The following is a 25,975-nucleotide window of genomic DNA, read 5'->3' on the forward strand; positions in this document are numbered from 1 at the left end:
AAGACTTTTATTAAAAGCCCAAGAATGTCCGACCTATAATTTGCACACATATTCACACATGACACAAAGGTATGATCCCGATTCTTTTTTTGATCCTGTATTTAGAAAAACGGACGGTTGTCCGGAAACTTTTTAATAAAGATGTCTCAACGATAAGCAGAATACTTGAACTCCAAATTTTCTGGTAACTCGGCCAATATTTTTTTATTCAATACCTCCTCCCGCACGTATTACATCCGACACAAACAAAGGTCCCCCACTTCATAAAACATCTTAATTTCGCATTGTACTATCGCTCTCTTCAAAAAATTACGCTCCTGCTCCTACTCTTTCAGAATCCTGGAGCAACTCCTCTCCGACCTGATCCAGAAGAACATGGAGAGCCGCAACCACCCCAAGCTTCTGCTCCGTCGTACCGAGTCGGTTGCCGAGAAGATGCTTACCCACTGGTTCAGCATGCTGCTCTACAGATTCGTCGTGGTAAGGCATTCGTGTGGCTTTAAGATTGAACTGAACTCGGTTCACTGTTATATGATTTTATTTTGAAGGTTATGAAAATTAGTTAACCATCATATTTAGTCGTTTTGTTGTACTACAATTCGGTTGTCGTCCTCCATTTTTTTTCGTATGGTCCGCACGTCTTTATTGTTAAACAAATAATCTCTGCAGTTTGGCTGTATTAATTATACGTAAACTATTCTGCTCTTAGCGAACTTTATCATTCGAATTCTTAACAAATGCTAAATTTATTTGTGCCTGCTACCTAAGTTTATACTTTACACTTACTGTATTTTTGTTTGTAATCTTTTTGAATTTCGTTTTTATTACAGCTTGATCCCCATATGATATTGCTTGTTACTATTTGCTAATGCTTGCTACCTGGGTTGTCCGATATTTGACATTATATTACATTGGCGATACACAATTTTTTTGGCAAAACATTTCGTGATCCGATTCGACACCTAGTGACGTCATTACTATGTAAGCAAACTAGGTAAAATTTGTACGTTTAAAGGGCGTTTTGTCGGGTTTCATGCCAATAGTATTTTTATCGTTAAGAAATTTAGTTTTTTTTTTATCGTTAAGAAATTTAGTTATCTTCAATTGTTGACTTTCCATCTAATATTTTTACAAATTTACATTTTAAGATTGAATTGCTTCGTTGGATCGTAATTCTTGGCTGAAATTCCTATGGTGATTTGGTATCAGATCGGCACCAGTACCACCTTGGTGTAGGACGAGTATCGCTACTACCACTTGAATCGAGTTTTGTCTATGATGCGATGTTATCGAACCTCCCTACTTGCCACTAAGACAAGCTACTTAAACCTCTTGCGTCTAAAAATTTGAATATGAACACTGAGTGATCAACACCCAAACTTTAGCCTACAGTCATAGCGTGTACTTGGTATAAGTGCCAAGAGCAAGCAGCCGACGAAACAGTCATAATATTTGACAAAATCCAACTGATTTGTTTTGACCGCAGGAGTGCGCTGGCGAGCCGCTGTTCATGTTGTACCGCGCCATTAAGCAGCAGGTCGACAAGGGACCCGTCGACATGTTCACCAGCGAGGCGCGTTACTCTCTCAGTGAAGACAAACTGTTACGACAGACCGTTGACCAAGACACCCTTGTAAGTACACCTAAAACAAAAGAGTCACCGTTTATTCGGTTAATAATTTCGTTTGAATTTAGTCGTTTTTTGTCGAATAGTTGCCCGTATTGCAATACGAACGGCTGTTTTCGCTTTGGCATAGTGCAGTGCTTCTTAAACTTTTTTAGTTTCGTTCACCCCTAGCATCTATCTCCAGATTTCATTCACCCTTGTCTCATGATATGATAACTATCTCGTCTATATATAACAGCACAAAATGACTTAGGTTGTTTCGATTTTTGTTAAAATCATCTCAAGCTAAGTTTTACCATTGTAAATCTACAATTTCTCGAGTCCAGGAATATAAAGCTAAAAAAGCACAAAACAAAGTCACCAAATTGTTGTAGTTTTACTAGGGCTACCATATTTTTAGCACTCACAAAGAGGACATTTTTTTTGCTGCAAATAAAACGAAATTAGAGTGTTACGTTTGAGAAATACGTGCCATCAACAACTTTTTTCAGCAGCGGCACCCTTTGTAATTTTCCTATGACTTGCACCCCTACGAAAACAAGAATTTAAAAAAATATCACTAAGACAACTTAAAAAAATAGTGTAGTTTGTTGTCGGTCGCGCGAAGCGCGAAAAAATGAATTTAGTTGGTTGAATTGGTGCTAAACTGTAAAATCAGGAGGCTTTTCGCAAAACATTTCGTCCCCCTGTTACTAGCCTGTTATCCAATTATATAAAATAAGGATAAAAAATAGTTCGAATGGTGGATGACTTTTATCGTTTATCTATAAGTTATACAAATTATAATTAAATAGGGCCGTTATACCTTCGATGATATGAAAACATGGAATGGCACTCAAAGAGACTTTGTGCTCAACAAAGTAAACAAAATTAGATAACAGAAGATTCGCAATTTTTTTTGGTAGTTTTAATGTTAAAGTTGGCAAAAACAGAGTTTGTACAGCGCTGTAGGAGTGGTGTACAACGAAAACTAAAACGATATCATTAGAATCATAGCAAAAAATTTCGAGCTTTCCCCCTACGAATTGCTTGGAGCCCCCTTAGAAACCCTTTTTAAACCAGCAATTCAGCATCTTTCATGGCTTAAGTATTTTTCAGAAATAAATACAACCTCTCGCCCAAAAGTCTTGTTAAAAGTATAAGCAACTAACTCGAAATGCGAAAAAGAGGACATTTGGGCATTTTTGAGCGTCCGCGGAGGACCATTTAGTTTTCTTAAGAAAAAAGGACAAATACTTCTAAAAGAGACGACATATGGTAGGACTAACTCATACACTCAGTGCAAACCAACTTAACTATTACAATAAGCAAAAAAACACCAAAAAACAACAGGTTTTAGTCGATTTACTTCAGAAAGTTGTTTACTAGTGACTATAGGATGCTTCTGAACTTTCGTTCACCCTTATTCACCCCTTTTGGTTGGTTCACCCCTGCAAAACTTTTATTCACCCTGGGGTGAACCATTCACCACTTTAAGAAACACTGGCATAGTGTACTTTAAAGATTTAATCTGAGCTAGAATAATGCCACAGGCTGGTAAAGAAATTAATTAACGCTATCGTCGCTTATATGCAACACATTTCTCATGCAGTATTTCTTCTGTTTTTCATATTTTTTTTTAATAATTAAAACACAAAGGTGTATCACCATTGTTCACACTGTACCACCATTATTCACACTGTCACTGACTCGCACGCCTTATTTCGTCACAACGCGTCTGTTTTGATTTAAAACTGTTTTCATTCGACTTGCGGCAGACACTGCGCGTGGCCAACTACCTGTCCGACATGGACCAGAGTGAGTTCGCCGTCAAGGTGCTCAGCTGCGACTCAGTGTCGCAAGTCAAGCGGAAAGTTCTCGACGTGGCCTTCCTCAACGTCCCCTACTCCCGGCGACCTCACCCCGAAGAAGTCGACCTCGGTGCGTATGTTACTTGACCGGGATGTATGTGGCTAGGCCTTAGAGCCAGGCCAAGAGTCATAGTGTAATCCTGATAAAAAAAAATCCTATAACCCTAACGTAACACCAAATATGGATTCGGCAAAGTTTTGTAGAAGGTCTTTTTTATTAATATTTCGTTTTTATAAATATTTAATCAATGTGTCACATTGACACTTACTTAACTACCATTATACACGGGATGCTGCACAAGTATATTTTTAGGTATTTATCCGCGAAACCTGTGTAAGCAACAAAAAATATTTGCTGTTAAAGATGGTTTACTTTTTCTGTTAAAGACAAAATCTTGTGCTAGAATTTTTTACTGATTTTACTGAACAAGATAGTGATGGACTTTTCAAAAAGTTGTCTATTTTAGAGTATATGGCCACAGAGATAGTACTCCATGTTGCATTTTAATCTACCTTGTGCAGAATGGCGTCCGGTACTTCCCCAAGGTCGCGCTTCAGTGCTTTTGCGCAACGAGGATTCAACGTCGAATATGGATGGCGAGTGGAAGCAAGTGAACACACTCAGCCATTACAAGGTCATTTTAGTAGTGCGTCGACTTTTCGAGCATTTTAATGCTGGGGTTAAATAAATAGTAGATAGTAAATATTCCTTGTTGACCACCGTGCCAAAACATTTTTTTCAAAATGCTCTCTTGTAAACTGTCACCACGACCTTCTTTAACTCATGGTATTCCCTTAAATGTCTCTGATATTCAATACATCCTCGTCACAAAAAAATTAAATTTATCCATGAAGACGTGTGTTAAGTAAGTTAAAGTTACGTAAAGCAAATTCGGAAAAAATGTCCATAACCACTAGTTACAATGATTATTATTAGTCTTTGCTATTACGCTCGACAGGATTTTAACTGTCGCCAATTAGTTAGCGAATTTGTAAAAAAATTCACATGCTGTTCGTCGACTTATGCTTATACTTCAAACCATGGGTATGGCTCGTGAGCCCTATATGGCTATTTTTGTGACGCCTTATAGCTATTTTAATGAAAGAATCTTGCTTGCAAAAATATCTAAGGCTAAGCTATCATTCAGCATGATCTCAGATAAAACTGCGCGCGGCCATAAACGCTTTTCTACTTTTATTTTTATTTTTTCAACACACATAGTAGCAACTTCGCGCGAATTCCTTTTTTTTTTTCGAGACTGTTATCCCGTTTGAAGAAATACTTGAATATCCAAAATGCCCTCATCCTTTGACGGAACTCTGTAATCAAAGTTAGCTAATTCCATTTTTGGTGCATAGCATGTCATGTCATTTAAAAGAGAACAAAATAAACAGCTTTGCTTAATCTACTTTTTTTGCCAACATATAACTATATGTTAAAAAGGTATATAAGGTATTAATATGGCTCTCATGGAAATACAACCAAGAATATTTGTCTTATATAGCTCCCTTAGCTAAAAAGGTTTCCAACCCCTGCTTTAAACGCTGTCGGTCTTTAGGTAACCGACGGCAGCTTGATCTCGGTGATTCCCCGTGTGGGCAGCTCCATGCTCAACTACTCGACCAACTCGAAGAACAGCGCGCACAGACACAACGGGAGTGGGAGCAGGTGAGTCGCGACTCGTACTCCGGCTTGGTAACTTAAAATCGGTTGCAACAAAACCATAATAGGATAATGATAGCACATTAATTTAAAAACAACGTGTGTTTGGGAAGCTCGATAACATGTAATCAATTAAGGCAGAACAATTGATTTTCAATTAAGTTAGCATACGGAGTTCAGTATAAGATCTAAGCTATATATTCACCAGGTTTAATTGCAGTAAATAATGCTAGTTGTTTCTGGCGTAATCCAGTAACAACTGTAAAATCTAAACTAAATAGATAAATTTACTGGAAACTTGACTTTGCCTATTCAGTCACAAGCAAGGTCAGAGCCTACTGAGGAAGTCACAGTATATAATTATTATGTCTGTAGACTGTTTGGCGTTGAAGGAAGCAACACGAGCTTACCGCGCTACAAGCAAACTAGCAGATCTGGAACGCCAACCCTACCACAGGATGGAGCCAAGCCATGGCATCTGGTAAGTATTTTTTTCATATAGCGGTTTTAAATAGACAAAGGTTCCTCGCGCCTTATTAGAAATATATAAAGCGGAACCTTTTACGGCTCAATTTAAAAAAAACAGAATCCCTTAGGATTTATAAAGGTTCGTCCCGCCGAAAAGAAATGAAAAATGTTAGATAAATTTAATAAAGCAAAGATTATTTGCGTTGTTTATGTTTTTATTACAAAACCATGTGCCGTACTCGATCACGATTGTCAAATGATAAAATACATCAGTTGTTTATCATGGCATTTGTATTGGCGTGACATGACTTATTTGGTTAAACCGCTTGACTTACATTTGCTCAGAATTGATGTTATGTATATTAATTAATTTAAAATCATATAGACGTTGTATGTTAGTTAATAAAATCAAATAAATTTTCCAGTTCCAATGGCTGAGCCGATACTAGTAGCACAAGTATTTAAATAAATATATACAGGTACACTTTGTTGTGGCTCGTTTATCTTATTTCATATTAAACCTGCGCTCGTTTTATCTCAGGTGAAGCAGAACGACCAGGACCAGCGAGGCGAGGGCGATCGCAGCAACAAGATGGTGTCCGAGATCTACCTCACCCGCCTTCTCACCACCAAGGTCAGAAAATAAATCAAATCATGGTTTCTTTTTCGTGGCGTGAAGCTTTTTAAAAACGTTTTTGTAAATGTTGTTTTACGTCGGCTGAGTATCAATTTAAGTTTTTGTTCTTATTTTAACCCGTGGCACTTCCAGCGCTCACTGCTAAAACGATCCGCTAACCCCAGCAATGTAGTATTTTAAACCTTCGTCATGTTGTAAAAACTGGCTCTAAACCGAAGAAATATTCTAGCGTTTCATATAATTTAGTGCAAAATTATTGTTTAATCGGATGCGTTAATTGCATGTGCCCTTTAGTGGGTTGTAAGGGAGTTGTTTATGTCCAAACCAAAATAAGAACCTAAAGCACGAGTTCCTAAACCTTTTTCCAAAGCGCACGCTTTAAATAAATTTTCGTGTCGCATCGATCAGGTAAAGCAGTGCTTCTCAACCTTTTTTCGCGGCGACCCAAATATTAAGCGTAAGTATGACGACTAAGCTTTGGCGACCCAATTGTTTTTTTTGTAAGCAAAATAAAAACTAGCTTATTGTAAGCGAACAAAAATTATTTCGAATTTCAATAAATATTATAAAACATTATTTGTATAGCTTCCTTATTTTTCTTAATTAAAAAAATTTGCTCAGAACCAATCTCAATTAGTATAAACATGTGACTACTGCAGTCGACGACCCAACCAAATCAAACAGCGACCCAATTTTGGGTCGCGACCCATAGGTTGAGAAGCACCAATGTAAAGCATGAGTCTTTAGCGATAGCGATGGCGTCATAAATTGAAGTCGTAAAACAAGTAGACCTAAGAAACCTTTTCGTTTTAACAAATGTTAAACCGATATGTAGTCTAAATACAATCAAATAGAAGGCGTCAAAAGCTTTTTTTCTAATAAACTATCTTCGTTTAAAGGTCCCGATTATATACCAATATGTCAATTAGGCGTTTGTGGACCCCTAAAACTACTTCACGTAGCCCAAAGGGGTCCATGGAACCCAGTTTAAGGACCCCTGATCTAATAACTTGCAATTGTGGATCAGGAACCAGATTTGTAGCGTCACGTATTGTGGTATCGATTCGTCACCGTCGCACCACAGTAGTTGAAAAATATTTTTTTTTGACATCCCGATAGGGCATTCAACCGATCTTTGTGAACCGCAGGGCACGATACAAAAGTTTGTTGACGACCTGTTCGAAACCATCTTCAGCGTGGTTCAGCGCGGCCACGCGCTCCCCCTAGCGGTAAAGCACATGTTCGACTTCCTGGATCACCAGGCCGACATCCATGGCATTGCCGACCCCGACATAGTGCACACGTGGAAGAGCAACTGGTACGTGGTGATTTGCGGCTCGTTTACCGACTATATATGTATTGTTGGTCAAAAAATGCAAATTTATGAATTCGAACACATAGAAAAAACAATGTAAAAATGCTTATGGTTGTAGATCGAAATAGTTAATGTTTGTATATCTTTAATGCTTTTACCAAGCTCCAACTATAAAAAACAGTCTTGAGAACTTAGCAGGGAATTTTGTACGTTCCCTTAACTTGCTAGCTATAAGAACAAAGTATTTGATTGTGTCACACAAATTCTCTCACACAAATCTTTTTTTTTGAAACCGAGTCATCCAAAATCAGGCTTAGTGACTATTATCGTTTTTTTTTCGAAGAGGAGAAGTCCATACGTGTTTTGTATCTGTGACAGAGATAATCTGCTTAACCGTGTTGAGACGCCTGCAGTGTTAATGTGAATGGACGCCAGACGCGTTATCGCTTTAATTCGAGACTTTGCTGTTGTCGAAGCAGTTATTACTCAACCTTGATTGGAACTTACATTTTACTAGCAATGTCTTTTAATTGTTAAAATAATAATGTATTTTGACATCTGCAGCTAAAATCAGTTGTCAGTGTTGGTTACGTAATAAGTTGTCAGTTCAGTTCCTATTGCCTATAACTCTACGTGTCAATGGCAAGTGTTACCTTATGTGTATCGAGGTTTTCTCTGCTTTTATCACCTTTCCGTGAACTTTTATCCTGTATTGATATGGTGCACCGGAAACCTTTGTAGAAAATTACAATTCTCCTAAAGTCTTCTTGGTCGAATTATTTCAACCGTAAACCAACGGCTGTTCATTAACGTACTTCGCTCGCCAAATTTCACAACTAATCTTTATCCAGCCTACCACTGCGCTTCTGGGTAAACCTTCTCAAGAACCCTGAGTTCGTGTTCGACATTCATAAGTCGGCGATCGTCGATTGCTACCTGTCGGTGATCGCGCAAGCCTTCATGGACTCGTGCTCAACCGCCGAATACAAGTACGGCAAGGACTCTCCCTCGAACAAGCTGCTCTTCGCCAAAGACATCCCCAACTACCGCAATTGGGTCAAGACGTGAGTTCTCTTCCCTCGTTGGAAATATTTTTTGATTAGTAGCCAGATTATGACGACGAGATAAGGGCTTACCACTCATTGCCATCTTCCACAGCTTTGAGTTTATTAAAACTTTTAGCACGACTCTCTATCCTGGACTAAATAATTGATGCTTTTCAGTTTAAAAAATAGAGCTATATGACGAATAATTTAGGGTTATTATACTTTGTTTGCTTTAGTTTTGTATTTTAAAATACACTTATAGAAAACGGCGGTTTTAAGTCACTGCGTCGAAACAACCTCCCAATCGCACAAACATCCTATTTTCATAAAAATAAATATATTGGCCGTTGTTTTCTGTCATATTTGTGAGACATCTGTTTATTCATTATAGTTGTTGTTTTTTTAACTTCATAAAAGAACTGCAGCCTCGGTTTTACATCTTTTTTTTTTTCATTGTGTTTGCAGTTTTTAGGCAGAACTGATGATACGATTTTGCGTAACTATAATGTTCTTAACTTTTTGAATAAAATTGTTTTATATCTTTTTATACCCTTTGTAAACGACGTACAATTGTTTTCAGGTATTACGCAACTATCACGGATATGCCCGGCCTGAATCCCAAAGACATGTCCGCATTCCTTATGGAAGAATCTCGTGTAAGTACAGTAAATAAGAGTAGCGTTTATTGAGTCACGCACATATAAGCAACGTCAAATTGACGCCACATTTGGAATTGAAAACAAACCCAAACATTTAAACAATCTTATGTGCTATACCCGATCACAATTTTTCTACATCACGGTTGTATTCGACTGATCCAAAATTCGATCAAAGTCCGACCGACGTGAGTTATATATTACGGACTTCTATATCCTCACGTGTTCGTTTAGTTTATAAGTGACCTAACTTCGCCTGCCTGTGTAATTTACGATCGGACTCGGTTAGTTCAAGCCGCTTGGTTCTTTCCACCAATTCAAGATCCACGATGCGTTCGCTGTAGTTTCTCTATTTGAGGCAATCATCAAACTTTAGCAAGAAAAACAGTACCGATCTATACCAACTCCTTTAAACCTTGTACTTTCGCCGCAGGCCCACTCGTACGACTTCAACACGACCGCCGCCCTGCAGCAGCTCTTCGGTTACGTGCAGAAGTACAGCGACGAGATTATGACTGCCCTGGACGCCGACCCGGAGGCCAAGCGCCAGCACCTCCTCGAATGGCTCGAGGACGTCTGTGTGCCCATGAACGGTGCTCCCTGACCAACGCCAACACCACCACCGCCATGGTCACAAGCAGAGGACGGCTCCTCGCTCGTCGATTGACGGCACAAGCCGCGACGGAGAACGGTTCGCCCCCCGGGCCTGACGCGGCGTGTTGAGAAAGTGACGATCGTCCGGCCGGCACGACAGGCGACCATTTGGCTTTATCGCGTTAATTAAGTCGTCGCCCCTCTTCGCTCGTTTTCTCGAAATGAAATTAATCATTAAGTTCGCGCTTGCTCTCTACGTTAACACCGCCGTTTCACATTTCACTTGTTATTCCTACTTATTTTGTTTCTTGTTTGTCGTGCATAGTGTTTTAATTGTGATCGTGATAATTTAATTCTTGTTTGTCTGGCGCTTACGGTGCTTTTTAACTATGTTGTACGACACCAAAGCCTTATCTCCTAGCAGCTTTTTCTGCCATTTCCTACGTGTAATTGTTTGACGAACGATTAAATCTATCACTTAACACTGGACCAACGTCGCATTTTTGTGGTAATTAATGAAAAATTATAAGGTGCTATGTATGATGATCGAATGTGCCAACGACCGAAGCTTACTGCAAAAAATGCCTTAACACGTTTCTGTACAACTCCGCTTCCGAACACGCTTTTAAGGTACGTTTCTTACGCTTTTGGTTATTCTCATTTTTCCATTTTTCGCTATCTAATTTTTTAAAATCCAATTGTGAATAAAACTTTTAATGTGCATCTATTGGTTTAGAATCGGATGTTTGTCAAGACAACAATCCGCCATTTGCAAGAAATTAGTACGAACAAACTTGGTCACATTAAATCTCTATATCTAACTGCGCGTGTGTGCACCAGCGTCAAGCGTATTTACTCACAGCTAGATTTGGCAAAACCAGCAAAACATCCATCATTTAAATAATGCTAATCGTGTTGCCGTACTTGGTTTAACATTAGGTGGTAAGTTACAAGTAGACGAAATTTTATGGCGACCTAATCCTCAGAAAGCTAGACAAGGAACTAATATTTTAGGCTTCCTTGCGCTGACTAACGATTACCGCAGTCAGCAAACATCGGATGACAATCGAAGTTGCAGCCGAAGAATCGTCAAGTTTGAAGGGAGGTTAAACAAATTTATTATTGGTAAATAGAACTTGTTTCTTGCATTAAAGGCGTTTACTGTTTGCTTAAAATGCTGAAACATTTAAGGCCAAAAAATGTAATAAAAACTTGACTTTAAAGTCTATTTTATGATATTTCTGGCTGTATAGCTCTCAGTTAAAACATTTGTTTTGCTCAAATTCCTGGCGTAAGAATATTTTTTCTTTTTTTCCCCCAGACTCCAGCGCTTTCGGCAAAAGGAGATTTGTTGTGTGGATAAAATTTTCATGATTGTAAAGCTCTACCTGTTATTATCAGACATAAATTGCGTAAGAAACAGTTTGCAAAGTTACAATGTCTAAAAACTAATAGCGATTGTGACGTTGATTTTTATTCTAAAGGTATAAACAGAACTGCTGTGAAAGAAATAAACGTAAAGAAATGATACAGATCGTTCATTGATCTTGTTTAGGCCCAATTAAATAGTTTTATTCAAAATACTCTAAAACATCACGAGATGGTTTGTAACTTTATTGGTATACTTTGTACGATGGTATGTCAACATTTTACATATAATAGACATTCAATAAAATTTTGGCGGTGGTGTAAAAGTGGTGTTGAATCCTACCACAGTTATTTTAATACTAACGAAACGAGTTGTAAAAGTTGAAATTGCAAAGAAGGCATAAATCTCTAAGAATAAATACATTATTAATACTTGCGCCACCCTAACGGCCAATCGCTAACTCTCACCCCAACCCGAATATAGTTAAAAAAATAAACCCCGGAATAAAAAATTGGTAGGATTCTACACCAGCGCCCAAATCTCAATTAAACAATACAAGCAAAAAGTAAAGGCCCGGACGACAACTTCAAATTGTGAGAAATATAATGTGAAAATCAAATATATATATATACTCTATTTATGAGTTCCTTTAGTGGAGGGGTCGGGAACCTTTTTAGCCAAGGAAGCCATGAAAGCCAAATATTCTTTGTTGGATTTCCATGAGAGCCTTATTAAACTTTTTTAAATCTAGTTATAGGTTGGCACAAAATAGTAAATTGAGCAGGGCCGTTTCTTTGTTCTCATTTAACGAAAGCGAGTGTGGCTGCTTGCAGTTTTATTTGAGATCATGCTGAGAAATGATAGCTTAGATTTTTCTGCAAGCAACATTCTTTGGCGCTCTTTCACTATTGTACGTAAAAATTAATAAAAAAAAACTTTCTTCAAATGCCGCATACCACAACGCATATTGTTTGGGTTAGGGTGCGGGTTAGCGTTTGGTTGAGGGTGGGTCAAGTTATTAATAATAATAAACATAATATTACTTGACTCACCCAAACGCTAACCGGCACCCTAACCCAAACAATATGCGTTGTGGTATGCGGTATTATTTTGTTTTGTTTTTTGCATAACTTTTCACGTACATAAGTGAAAGAGCGCCCATTCTTTTATCCAAAGAGCCATATGGTGTCACAAAAAGAACCATAGGTTCCGACGCCTGCTTTGGTGAATCCAGTCTTAAGGTGTGCAACAAGGTTATATACAGACCAAAGATCCATGATTGCAATCCGGTACCTCCTCGCCAAAATATCTTAGACATGGAATGCTTGCTCTTAACCATGCCAGTGACGTTTATTGCCATGAAATGTTGCCTTTGTTATGTTGTTACTACTTACTTGGGACATCCATTACTTGTTTCATTCTTATACCCTACGTTTTGAGTATTTGTGATCAGTACTGATACCACATGATGTTGTTACGCTTGTCAAATTAGCAAGACGATCAAACTGAAAAGTGTAATCTAAATGGTTTTCATGCTATTATGTCAAAATTTTCTTTTTTCACGAGGAAGCCTATTTATCTACTATTTTTGTAATGTTTTGTTTAAAATTTGCCTTTATAGGTAGTAAACTCTAGGCTACATCGCAAAACATGCCTGTTATGCACAAATAATTTGGTATCGTATCCGACTGATAAGTTAAGTACAGATACCATCACTTTGGCCTAATGGCTCTGATCGGATATTGTTGGACATCTCTAGGTGTTACTAAGGAATGTCCAAAATTTATTTGGAGTTGCTATTTTTCAGTCCCTATCAGGCAACTTCAGTTTTTACATTACTCCATGGCTTTAGCAATAAATAGCAGTGCAGTTTTGCAGAACTGTGGACAGAATTGCAAATTTCAAAGTTTGGTACCAAGTAAAAATACGAAACACTTGACACACATTATAAATTAAGTTTAGGACCAATCTCTATGAAACTCAATTTAAGAAAAAGGTAATTTATTTGTTGGAAAAAGTTGTTTTTCTGAACATTTATAAAGTTCTTAAAACATTGTATAACGTTAAGTTAAATGATCGTTTGGGTTTGGGTAATATCGGTGTTAGTAAATTTAATTCCAAGAGTGTAGTATTAATGTATGTTTATAAACTATCCTCTTATCCACAAATATGATACAACTATTTATCACAGAAGGATGACATTTGCATATTTATCAAGACCAAAGTTTCTAGTATATAGTATAGGCAGCACAAACTGTACCGGCACTTTTTAATAAACTTGGTATACTGTGAATGTGGTTCTTAGCTCCATTGGTTTTAATTTTAGACTAATATATTTAGTTATCCTGGGAAGTAAGAGTGTACTAAAGTTGCTTGTTATGTATTGAATTTAAAATTTGGCTGATTGGTTCCCAACTAATCATGCCATATGGAAAATTTGTGTATAAGAACATAGTATGAATTCAAAGATTGATGTCCAGCAGATTGGCAAATGACCTCTTCACTTTAATTTCAATACAGATTTATATTTTTTTGGGCAAAAACTATAGCGTTGTTTTAGAACAGGGATGTCCAACCTTTTAGCCAAATGGGCGCATTGCCACTTCAAAAAATTTCGATAGGCGGCAAAACCTATTAAATTAAATGGGTGACGTCATATATTGAAGTCATAAAACAACTTAACTTATAAACACCCGCTCTTTGAGAGTGAACTCGTGCATAAATATGCAAGTAAATATCGCCATGCCGTGTCATGTCAGGGTACGACACCTTTGGGCTCATATATTTCCTTAAAAAGGTCCGCAAAAGCACACATTCAGAAAAACACCAATCTTGCTTAGCAATAATGGTGCACAAAAGTATATTTTAGACAAAAGGTATCACGATCTGATACAAATTATGTCTTTACTATGCACAAACAAGCGAAATACATTAAATCGAAACATTTAAAATATTTTTAGAGGTTATTAGGCAAAACCTGCTCTTGCATTAGCTGTTCAGTTACCTTCAGTTGTTAACCCCTTATTTTTTGGAAAATTTACTTTTCATCTTAAAATTGATGCACTGATTGCATTAAATCCCAAACCATCGCACAATAAAAAAGAAAGGTAGGAAAAGAAATAAAAAAAAATTGAATGTCCAATTGACAGAAAACTATTAATTTAATTTGTCCTAAGTGATGAAATTTTATGTATGTACGGAAAAAAATAACAACGTCATTATAAAGTTGGTATATAAACACATTGAATTAAGTGACAAGAAAAACAAAAATTAAAGAATTGATGAAGTCAATTTGATCACACAAATCTAGTGTTATGAATCATCTTTTTTTTAAACGGACACAATGTTGATTTGTTTTTTTTTTAAACGGATACAATGTTTTTTGTTTTATGCAGGGGTAAATCAAGGCAGGGGCGCACCAGGCTATGCCCCTCAAACTATATTTTTTGCAAACTAAGTTAAAACAAAAATGTTTTGTGTTGTTTTTCATGTATTAAAGAAATATTTTCACTCCAGAAATATATGGCATGTTATGCCTAGTTTTTTGCGCTAAGGCGATTAGCTTTAGATGCGCTTGCATATTTGTGCTTAAGTTCACTTAAGAGTGTGTGTCTTTAATAGTTGATTTATGACATCACAATATGCAAAACTAATGATGTCATCTCTGAAAATTTTAAACTGGTCTTATGTAGTCATTTTTGAAATTTAATTTAAGGAGTTTTGTTAATAATAAAGCATTCAAGGAAGTAGTGCTAAATTGTGTCTATTTATTTTAAGTTGGCAAAACTTTTACCTTAGAACAGAGGTTCTCAACCGGATAGGGACAATTTACCTCTAGGGATTAAATAAAAACAAAACTTGACTGAAGTGTACATTTTAATATTAGTCAATCGTAATGAAGATATACTGCATTAACATGGTGAAAATTGGAAAAAAATAAAGTTTGGGGCTGTTACAACTTTTCATTCAGATAAAGTCTTATTAAGAATCAGTGAAAAATAAAATGAAAATATCAGTTCATTTAGTTCAGTTCTAAAGTTTAATTGGTATCAAATTTAGTCATGGTTTTCATTTTTTCAACTATCTACAGTGGCATTAATAGTGACAACTATTTGCCGTTCATTTTTTCAGGCAGTTAATTAATTGTTTTTCTATTGTTTTTAAAGGTTTTTTTTTATTTAAAGAAATACAGTAAAACTGCATAGTATACTTATAATTTTTTGAGGATTATGGCAACTAATAATGCCAAGTTTCCAAATTTGCATCCATCTTATGATGAACTGCCACCTCCAACACAGCAATCTGCCATGATGCAGAATGGAGAGTCCAGGCAGTACACATCACACATTCATGACTCCGCTGTTCTCACTGGTCTGAACGATTTACGTAAAACTGCTTCACTGTGTGATGTTCATTTATTAGTTGAGGGCCAGAAGTTTGGTGTTCACCGGGCAGTTCTTGCATCTTGCAGCCCTTACTTTCGTTCAATGTTCACATCTGAAATGAAGGAGAGTCATCAAGAAGTCATTGAGCTCCATGGGTTCAGTGCAATCGGAATGCAAGCCGTTTTGGATTTCATTTACACTTCATCGGTTAATCTGAATGTACAGAACATGCAAGACATCCTTTCTGCGGCAAACCATTTGCAAATCTTGTCAGTTGTCAAGTTCTGTTGTGAATTTTTGCAGTCTGAAATTTCTGCACAAAACTGTGTTGATATTAGTAAGATTGCAAAGTTTTTTAATCTCACTGAGGTTGAAGATTGTGTAAGAGCTTTTATACTAGCACATTTCACACAGTTTGTTCGCACTGATGAGTTTTTGAGGTTATCCGATGCGGATATCTGTGCCCTGCTTGAAAGCAATGAAATACGAGGGCATTCAGAATTGGAGTTATTTGAAGCTGCAAATAGATGGCTGGCCCATGACCAGGCGAGGTTATCTAACATCTACACAGTAATGCAACACATTCGCTTTCCTTTGATATCTCCTGAAGACTTGGATGAGAAAGTGCAGTCAGTTCATTTCATGCAAACCGATCCTGATTGCATGAAATTGCTGTTTGAAGCATCAAAATACCACATGCTACCACACAAACAGCCCCTGGTGCAGTCTTCACGGGCCCAAGTTAGATCTGTAATGCCTTGCTTGGTAGCTATTGGTGGGAAAGAATCTACCAATCATGTTTCAAGGGAAGTTCAATTGTTTAACAAGGAGGCCAACCTATGGCTTCATTTGGGCGAAATGGATTTACCAGCCTATTGCCACTGTGTTGCTGTCTTGAATGATTTCCTGTATGTGGTTGGTGGGCAGGAGATGTTCGACAACAACGGCAGCACAGCAATGGCTAACGTATATAGGTATGACCCACGATTCAACAGGTGGATGAAGATGAGCAACATGATTGAAACGAGAACGGATTTCCATGTAAGTGCAATTGACGGCTTCCTGTATGCAATTGCCGGCCGTAACCATACAGGCCCACTGAGCTCGGCAGAAAGATACAGGGTCGACAGGAACAAGTGGGAACCGGTTGCCGACCTCCCACACTCTGTGTGTGCCCACTCCGGCGCTCCCTGTGACGGCAAGATGTACATCGCCGGCGGATTCGCCTCGGACGGCTTTCAGAGAGAAGTTTACTGCTACCACCCCAAAGAAAACAAATGGGAGCCGAAGCCACGGCTAAAGACGGAGCGAGGCCTTCACTGTATGGTCGACTTCGGCGACAAGCTCTTCTGCATTGGCGGAAACAACAAGACCAACGGCGCCCGGCGCGACGTGCTCAGCACCGAAATGTTCGACATCAAGGCCGAGCAGTGGACGGAGGTGGCGCCGCTCTTCGCCGGGCAAAGCGAAGCCGGGGCCGCCGTGGTAGACGGCAAAATTTACGTGGTCGGCGGGCATACCTGGAGAGAACGCAAGGATGTGCGCACCGTGGCCTGCTACGACCCGAACAGGGACGTCTGGGAAAAGGCCACCGACTTTCCCGAGCCACTGACCAGCGTGTCGTGCTGTGCCCTCCGTATCCCGGCCACCCTGCTCTGCGAGCTTCCCCCACAGCAGCCCAGGAGGCTGAACAACAGCAGTGAAAGCATGCAGCAGGACGAGGAGTTGGAGCCCTAAGCTGCGCCTGTCTGTTTTTTTTATTAATTTTTTTTATTTTTTAGTAGTTCGCGTGGTGAGCTGTATTTAAATAAGTTGTCTTTGCTTCTAATTAATTAGTAATATTTTTATTTACTTAGCATTAAAAATGTACGTTTGTAATTAACATATTTTTAAACAGAACTTGTTTGGGTGTGTGTTTATTTAAAATGTTTCCATGTTCATAATTATAATATTTGCGATCGACCTAAGTTCACCTGTGTTTTTTCGTTTTTTGCTAGCATTAGTTTTTCTTAAATGATATCGTCGTTTTCTTTTGCTTGCTTTACAGTATATCACTGGCTTATCCCAAGTCAGATGTCTTCTTTTATTTTCCATATTTAAAATATATCATTCATATTGTTTCCTACTGTATTTTTTCCTTCATTTGTTGAATAAATATTTGAGCTGACAATTTTCACAGTAAAACCGAACCACAGTAGGTTGTTACGCGTTTGGACAATTGCAGCACATATTTAAATGAATTAAATTATATTGGCAATTTAGGTATGTTATCGATACAATACAAAGAAATAAATTATACCGCATATAATCGTTAGCACACATTAAATGCAGCACCAATTTAAGCAGTTGGTTTACCTACCGTCTGCGATTTTAATCAAAGCTGACTCCAAACGCCAATGTAGGTTAACTTAAATGTGACCTAATCAAGCTGAATTACGCAATGTACGCTTGACAGGTCGCAAACACGGTATATCACTTAGCAAATAGTTTTTTTTTGTAAGAGCCGTAAAATATTAGGAACGACTTTACTAAAAGAACTTCAACAATCTTAGCCCCATTCTGTAACATAAGTTCAGGCGATGTCTCCTTTACATTCCGTCACTTATCGTTCGTAGCCATAAATAGACTGTCTATAGGCGGTGTTGGTAGACGTCTGATTTTCTGACCACAAGTCCACAGTCCCGCTTCGCGTCGTAAAAGGCCACCTGCTAATGGGTTCCGCTATGAAGCCCTAGTGCGAAGTAGCCTACGGATAGAAACCATTCTTCTCGAAACTCGTCCAGACAACAGGGCAGACCGTCGGTAAAGGCAGACGGTAAAATGTTACTATTTGTAGCATTAAGTTGTATGGTCCTCGGTTATTTGGATGCACAGGAAACAAAAAGCAGGTTAGATTAAAGTTGAATATTGTCAATGGAGTAACAACCTTTACGATACAGAGCATATTGATGTAGCTTTTAGTGCTTTTGGTGTTTGCCTGTAGGTTACAAACAAAATCGAAGAGGAATTTCCTGTCTGTGTTATCATAACTTTTCCTACGGTTTACGCAGTGTTTATCAAGGATGCAACCACACAATCTTGGAAGGGCAAGGAGTCATTTTGTCGCCCAACTTTCCTTCCCCTTACGACCCGAATAGCCGCTGTCAGTGGCAGATAACTGTTGAACGCCATCGAACGATTTTCCTGACCTTCAGGTAGGCACATTCGCGAAAAGTTTATTCTTTATACGGCTTAAAATGTTTTATAATTCAAAAATGGCGACGCCTTTCTGAAAATCGCTGTTAATGCTTTTATTGGACATTTTGTGCCTTTTCAATTATAGACGAACTTGCTAGGTCGAATTTTATTAACAGCAAAAGGTGTTTCCATGATTTTTTTTTGTTTTATATGATTATAAGTCGTTAAGGTAGACTCTGTTTGACACAAGAAAAAATATTGTTGTTTCTTATTTGGTTCGCCTTCTTTTATTGTTGTAATGTGTTGGGAATTCGCTCTGAATACAGCCTTAATTTTAATATAAAATGTACGTTTTAATATATTTATACTTTTGTTATGACTTAATTGTGTGTTGAATGTTTATAGTTTTACCTTAATTTAAATCTGTCAAAATTATTTTGTCCAGGCATTTTAATATCGAAAGCAACCCAACGTGCAGCTATGACCGTCTTTCCATTTACAACGGCCCAACAGATTCGCACCCATTGTTGGGAAAGTTTTGCGGGCCCTTTCGTCCAAGTGATATTACCACAACCTCAAACCGAATGCTACTGCGTTTCGAGTCTGACGACGCAACTCAAAAAAAGGGTTTTGTGGCATTGTTCTTTTCGACGTTGCCTGAAGTTGCCAGTAAGTAGGCCGATATGTGCATTTGTGGTTTTCACTTGTTTAAACTATTGAAACATGAATAAATGCGTTGCATCGCGGTTAATAACTAATTTACGCGACAAATAGTATAAGCGCCATGCAAAGACTACTCTCGCCTAACAATAACAGCCTAACATCCATTATAAGCCACTTAGGGCACTTTGAGCATTTAGATCAGGCGATGTACATAAATGTCTTATTGAACTTTCTATCCAAATAATGCTTCCATCCACACCATATTTTCTTTAAATTGTAGAACCAAATTCCTGTGGTGGACTACTACTTAACGACGAAGGCTCGTTTCACAGCGTCAACTTTCCGAAAAGCCCCTATCCAAACGGCATGACGTGCACTTGGCATATAAGGACTTCTCCTGGTAGAAGTATCTCCCTTCACTTCTCAAAACTGAACATAGAGGAATCGGCCAATTGCCAATACGACGCTGCGACAATAATGGAAGGGTGGTCAAACTCCGAGAAAACAAAGTAAAATCATATTTTACTGAACATTTTAAATAAAAAATGTTGTTAAAACCCCAAAATCTAAGAAGCTATTTATGGGTATTTCTAATCAGGAAGACAAATAAATAAAAAAGACCTCACCGAAGATTAAAAAATGAACGAAAAATTTTTTATTGCATAAATAGGCAGCGTGATTTGGTCGTTATTAAAATGTGAACGACGAATGTTTTATAAACCAGCTGATACAGAAAGTGCAATTGTAATAATTTCCAAGCTATTTGGTCGAAATTTTATTTTGCGCTGGGAATCATTTATCTTCTATTTTAAATAAAATATTTTCTTGGAAATAAGCTTTTAAAAGTAGAAAACTCTATGCTGGATCGCAAAACATGGCTATTAAGCACAAATTATTTGGAATCGGATCGGCAGCGATACCACCCAAATATCGGACGAGTACCGATACTTGGCATTAGGTATCGGCTTAGATCCGATATTATCAGACATTCCTATTTATCACTATATTGAATTAAATGACATGTTTTTATAAAGGTGTTACGAAATAAGAATCTGGCGTTTCGCGAAAATTTGGTACTGTTAAAGCTTACAGAAAGACAAGTGGTGTTACTGTTCGCTATTTACAATCGCTTGTAAACCAATATTTTTCAAAACGACCTACGTTTTATTCGAACATCTTCCTATTTATACTTTTCATAAGGGCGATCTCAGAAACATTATTATAATGGTCGTATCGATAAAATAGAACTTACAGTCTACCTAAAATGGTACAATAAAGGTTGCACGTATACCTTGTACTGTGAGTGTAAAAAAATACTCTTTTTTTGATTTCGCAGAATACTTGGTCGTTTTTGCAAGATGGCCAATGTACCGCAGACGATTCAATCGGAGGGAAACGAGATGTACGTGATATTTAGCGCAGATTCAAGCGGAAACGACGACGGATTCTTGGCTCAGTACGTCACTAATAAAGAAGATCGCCTAACAATTGCGGAAGCCCCTCCGGTTGTTAAAAGTAAGCGGTCGCATGGATGTGGAAATAAGGAGTGCCCCCACAGCTCTAAAACAACTTAAAGCTTGAAAAAACGTTACATATATATCAATGAGAATAAAAAGCCCCGAAAGTGATTGCAAAACTCTGTCATTGACAAATAACTGTCATTGAAATGTTACTTTGTAATTCCTAATCAAGCAACACTCTATAATAAACTTCTGAAAGTTGTGTCACATTGGGCGGAGATTTTATACCTTTCAAGGCTTTACATCCTGTATAATATTGTAAAAAACAGCAAGCCAACTCCCCAAAAAACTTTTTTTTTCCACGAAAATGAATTTTTATTCAAGAATCAACTTTTCAATAAACAATTGTTGAAAACAATATAATTAATCTTGTTTCAGAATCGTATTGGTCGGCAGTAGCACTACTAAACCTAGAATCGACTTTAACCCAGCATAGTGCAGCTATCTCAGTAAAGCAATTTTCCGCAACCGCACAAGCTAAGTTAAGCCATTTTTTCGACTCGTTGCAGAAAAACAACCTGCCAAGGTTTCCCCCGACGTTCCCGAACAATGCCAAGAAACGCAACTGCTCACTTCGAGTGGAGGAACAATAGTCAGCCCCGGATTTAAAGCGACCAGCGAGTATGCCCCGAACCTCAGGTGTTCGTGGCGCATCGTCACGCCCGACAGCACACGCGTCACCCTTCGCTTCACCAGCTTTGAACTGGAGGAAGATCCCGAGTGCTTGTTCGATTACGTGATGGTGTTCAGCGGAAGGTGAGCACGCAAGTTCAAGTATTCTAAAGTGATTAATACATATATGTGTGTACAAATGATCTTTTGTAAATCCCTGCCACTCTAAATTATTTTGTTTGTCACAACAAGTCTCAGTTTTACAATTCTGACATAAATCAATCAACACGAAAAATATCAAGATGAAAACAGTCCATATTGTGACAGTTGTTATTGGAGCTTTACGCTATTTCAATTGCGCTTTGTTGGTTAAAATGTCTAGATTTTCGTTGGTTAATTTGATTCGTTAACCTTTATTTTTTTTTCACGTGTGTATTCAAATTCACAGACAAAACTGATACTTTAGCAAACGAATAATTAAAAACGTAATAAAAGGGTCTGTGCAATACCATCGCAATTGTATAGCCTACAAGTCGCAAATTAAACATTAAAGAAGTCGATGCCGATCAATATGTTTTTGGATTATATACATAGAACGCGACATGGCCGTCGATTGGCAAGGTACTGCGGGTCGCTGGACGACCAAATCGTCACCTCACACAACAACGAGATGTTCATCGAGTTTGTTAGCGACTCGGGTCGTGGAGCCGCTGGGTTCAGGGCCGAGTTTACCTCTCAGTCACTAACCTTACCGGGTAAGCTCGGGCGAAAAATGACGGATATTGTGCGTATTTGTTATCATCCTAAATATTTGCAACGATGTTTCGATACATTTTGTTTAGGTACCGATACTCCAAAGTTTTGAGATCCGATTCGATACCAAATTCGTCATTATTATGTCAAACAAGTAAAATCGATAAAATTTTAACGTTAAAAGGTATTTTTGTCAGGTTTAGGCCGCTTTGGCGCTAAGAAGTTTTAATTCCCATTAGTTGTTGATAAATTACACTTTCAACGTAAAATCGCTGCATTGAATCGCAAATCACGACTGAAATTCATATATTAATTTAGTATCGAATCGGCACCGATACCGCCCTAGTATAGGACGAGTAGGCCTACAGATAATACTCCATGGTATTGGGTACCGGCTCCGATTCGTTTTTTGTCGTACATCACTTGCTTTCGAAATGTCAGACAGGTTCAAAACGACCACCATTTGTCTTACGGTAAACTACTAAACTACTAACCATATTATAAGTAAGTGGTTGAATAATTATACTGCCTCAATTTTTTCTATGTTTCAAGAAAGGTTTAACAGTGCAGAATACAGACTTATTTTTTGGTTTAATAACTTTGAAACACGTTTTTGGCTATAGTAAATCGCTTGATGTCAAAATAACAACCCATTGCCATGTGTTAGCCTTTTGGAGATTTTTGTTTCACATTACTGCCTTGTACCCTTAAAATTGTTTTGTCTAATACCCTTGTACCCTCTAAAACTGACTTGTTGTTCGATGGTGGCGACCAGCAGTTACTACGACAGCCGCTGTTACCACAAAGACGTCAACAACACGACGGACCACGACCACAACAACACCAAGTGCCCCTATCACATTCAGCTCCACTACCGTTTTAACTTCTATAGCAACTGACAGGCCTTCTGCGATCTGTCCGGACGCTTGTCCTCCTACTGATTTAGCCCAGACGGTCTGCAGCACTTCTCACGGTATGGCTGGCATGATCGCCTAGTTGAAGTTCGACATTTGACAGGTTCCGAATGAGTGTGCAACCTTTTTCGCCCACATTAGTTTTGCCTTGCAGAAACACTTATATCAATTGTTTCTTTTAAAATATCCAATAAAAAAATAACGATGTCAGATACTCGTAAAACAAACGGAATCATACCTTATTATTTAAGGTTTACCCAAATCCTAAAATTTTAAACTTCGCCACATATATTTTCTTAGTACGTTAACAACATAAGAGTTTTGGGACTTAAATTGTTGGGCACCAAGCCACATTTAACACGCCATATTTTATTTGAAAGACAGCCATCCTAGAAACGTATACTTTGATCTAAGATAGCTAATCGGCTATTTGCGTATCTCCTGAAGGTATGGCGTATATTTATTTCGAACAGTAATGAATTAAATCTGGCTCTGAAATAAAAACATCTTGTGGAACGCGCAGTAGGCTTTTAATCCAACCCCCTTGTGGTTTTCGACAGTCCTGCTGTTCAAGATTGTAAGGATCAAATCGTCGAAGAAGGCAGAGGGCAAACGGCTCTACATCTCGATTCTGCGCATCTTCAAGCACGGGCCCTTCACCGCCGGCAAACGTAAAGGCAGCAAGTTCTGGATCGATGTGCCCTGCATTTCGTGTTTGCCGGCTTTGCGGAAGCGCGCAAAATATATCCTGGCCGGCGGCGAGTCTGGTCGGGCAGAGATCGGGCCATCCGACTTGGTTGAAGTCTTTAAAAGAAAGCTCCTTCGCTACATCAAGAAGGCCGTGCGCCGATGCCGTCGCAGCAAGAAAAAGAGAAAGCGCAACAGTGGAAAACGGCGCGGTAAAAAGAGAAGGAACTAGTCACCTTTTGGATCGCGCACCTTGCGATTTAATTTCTTACCCACCAACAATTTGTTTTTTTATTCGCGCACACATCTGGGAAGCGTCGTGGCGTTGTTTCTAAGAGCGTTTTAGTTTTTGGTTTCACTTCGCTGGATCGATGTATTTTATCAAATGCCGTTTGCATGAAAAATGACAATAAAACGTAGCTCCACAACATAGCCTACATCGATATTAAATGCAGCAGCCGTTGTTATTTGAGATGTGAAGGCTACAACGATATTGTTAATGTTAGTCGATTATAAATATAAGGTTGTGGTAGACGTACCCACCTATCCTGATTCATGGTAGCTCGCTAGCGAGACTATTGGGTATTATATACTGAAATTGTATAAATGCCTCAGGACACGACGCACATATGCCCTGTTTACATAATGTTTTCTGTTAACAGTAGGCCTACCATATGTCCTCTTTTTAGACTTAAAGGATTTGTCCTCTTTTCTCAAAGAAAAGTAAATTGTCCTCCGAGGACGCTCAAAATGTCCAAATGTCCTCTTTTTTCGCATTTCGAGTTAGTTACTACGTTCAACAAGACTTTTAGGCGAGACGTTGCATTTATTTCACCCAAAAAATACTGCAGCCATGAAACATGCTGAATTACTGGTTTAATAAAGGTTTTCCGACAATTTGCCCTACCTACCGCAAAGTATCCATGGGCTGAATCTAAAAAATAAAATTTATTTGTTGTTTTTGTAACTTTTGCCTGCAACTACCAAGAAAATGTAAAACATCATCCAACTCAAACGTAACAATTCTTTCGTTTTAATTGCCGGCAAACAAATGTCCTCTTTTTGGGTGCTGAAAATATGGTAGCTCTAGTTAACAGCCTTACAAGCCTTCACTTAAACACCCCAGGCTTCCCTATACCTTTCGCGACACGTCAGGTGTCGCAGTCGAATTTTATTAACATATTATTTCTCGTTGCCTGCTTCTAATTTGCATTCCATTGTGGATTATTATGCATAGGCGTAGCCAGGGGGGGCTGAGGGACCATGCAGTTTTTGCTCATTGACTGTTTTTTGAGTATTGCGTTAACACTCAGTCAGTTGCTCCTCGAAACGGTTTGCTAGCATTGTTATTTGTGTTCGTTACGGCAGTTAATACAATGGTAAAAGCTAAACAAAAAATTCCAACTTTTTGGCCCTCCCCCAAAATTTTCGGCTGGCTACGCCACTGTTATTATGTCGGTTCAATTGTAAAACGGTTATCCAACCTGTCAAGAATTTGTCCGGGATTTTGCCGTTTAAAATTGATAAGAATGTGATTTATTTTGGTTTGACTTCGAACGTCATAAAATTACCAATTACAAAATAAATATTCTTATGGGTTTTAATGAAAAGTATTTATGTTGCAAAAGCGAATTTTAACGATACAACGTTGATTCACAAATAAATTTGTTAAAAGAAATAGCAAATTGCTTTGCATTTAGCAACTTATGATTCAAACAATTGGCGATTTATTTCGTTTCTATTTTACACAGCTACTTTGTGATTGTAGTGACTACTTGGCAATCCATTTGTCCACTTGGTAACTCACATATCTCATTTGTGCTTATCTAATTCTAGTGACTTCCTAAACATTTTTTTTACAACTTTCAGACATGTAATAGCAAAAAACCTTTAAACACGGCAACTAATAAGACAGCAACTTTAATTTACAAGGTACCACAGGTTATTTTAACGTGACAGTGGCACAATTGTTTTAAATTTGTTGGTACGGCGCGTACAAATCAAACAGCATGTAACGCGGCCTAATTTGGAAGTGGGTG

The 25,975-nt window shown here is 38.2% G+C and overlaps 3 protein-coding genes across 4 annotated transcripts in view; all 3 read left to right on the top strand.

The window, feature by feature from the left end:
• Positions 1–10,570, top strand: part of LOC146148100 (plexin-A4-like) — a 30,892-nt gene extending 20,322 nt beyond the window's left edge. The window contains exons 22-32 of the mRNA XM_083388664.1: positions 336–480; positions 1,487–1,633; positions 3,385–3,547; positions 4,000–4,112; positions 5,037–5,146; positions 5,516–5,621; positions 6,150–6,242; positions 7,394–7,563; positions 8,412–8,624; positions 9,187–9,262; positions 9,696–10,570. Coding sequence (XP_083244790.1) covers positions 336–480; positions 1,487–1,633; positions 3,385–3,547; positions 4,000–4,112; positions 5,037–5,146; positions 5,516–5,621; positions 6,150–6,242; positions 7,394–7,563; positions 8,412–8,624; positions 9,187–9,262; positions 9,696–9,866 — 1,507 coding nt within the window. The 3' untranslated portion in view covers positions 9,867–10,570. The remainder of the gene's footprint in view (positions 1–335; positions 481–1,486; positions 1,634–3,384; positions 3,548–3,999; positions 4,113–5,036; positions 5,147–5,515; positions 5,622–6,149; positions 6,243–7,393; positions 7,564–8,411; positions 8,625–9,186; positions 9,263–9,695) is intronic.
• A 4,827-nt stretch (positions 10,571–15,397) lies between these two features.
• Positions 15,398–17,767, top strand: LOC146148101 (kelch-like protein 9). The gene has a single exon (XM_083388665.1). It carries the CDS (start codon positions 15,455–15,457, stop codon positions 17,345–17,347), a length of 1,893 nt encoding a protein of 630 aa, XP_083244791.1. The 5' UTR covers positions 15,398–15,454; the 3' UTR covers positions 17,348–17,767.
• Positions 17,768–18,376: 609 nt separating this feature from the next.
• Positions 18,377–25,509, top strand: LOC146148102 (tolloid-like protein 1). Of its 2 annotated transcripts, none has more exons than XM_083388666.1 (9): positions 18,377–18,498; positions 18,661–18,804; positions 19,233–19,456; positions 19,731–19,959; positions 20,787–20,965; positions 21,480–21,726; positions 22,177–22,337; positions 23,111–23,308; positions 23,810–25,509. In XM_083388666.1, exons 1-9 carry the CDS (start codon positions 18,431–18,433, stop codon positions 24,166–24,168), a joined length of 1,809 nt encoding a protein of 602 aa, XP_083244792.1. In that variant the 5' UTR covers positions 18,377–18,430; the 3' UTR covers positions 24,169–25,509. The 2 variants fall into 2 exon arrangements, with proteins under 2 accessions (XP_083244792.1, XP_083244793.1); XM_083388667.1 differs by having other exon boundaries at positions 23,114–23,308.
• The last annotated feature ends 466 nt before the right edge of the window (positions 25,510–25,975 follow it).

This window comes from Ascidiella aspersa, chromosome 4, assembly GCF_963924565.1.
Source record: "Ascidiella aspersa chromosome 4, kaAscAspe10.2, whole genome shotgun sequence".
Taxonomy (NCBI): domain Eukaryota; kingdom Metazoa; phylum Chordata; class Ascidiacea; order Phlebobranchia; family Ascidiidae; genus Ascidiella; species Ascidiella aspersa.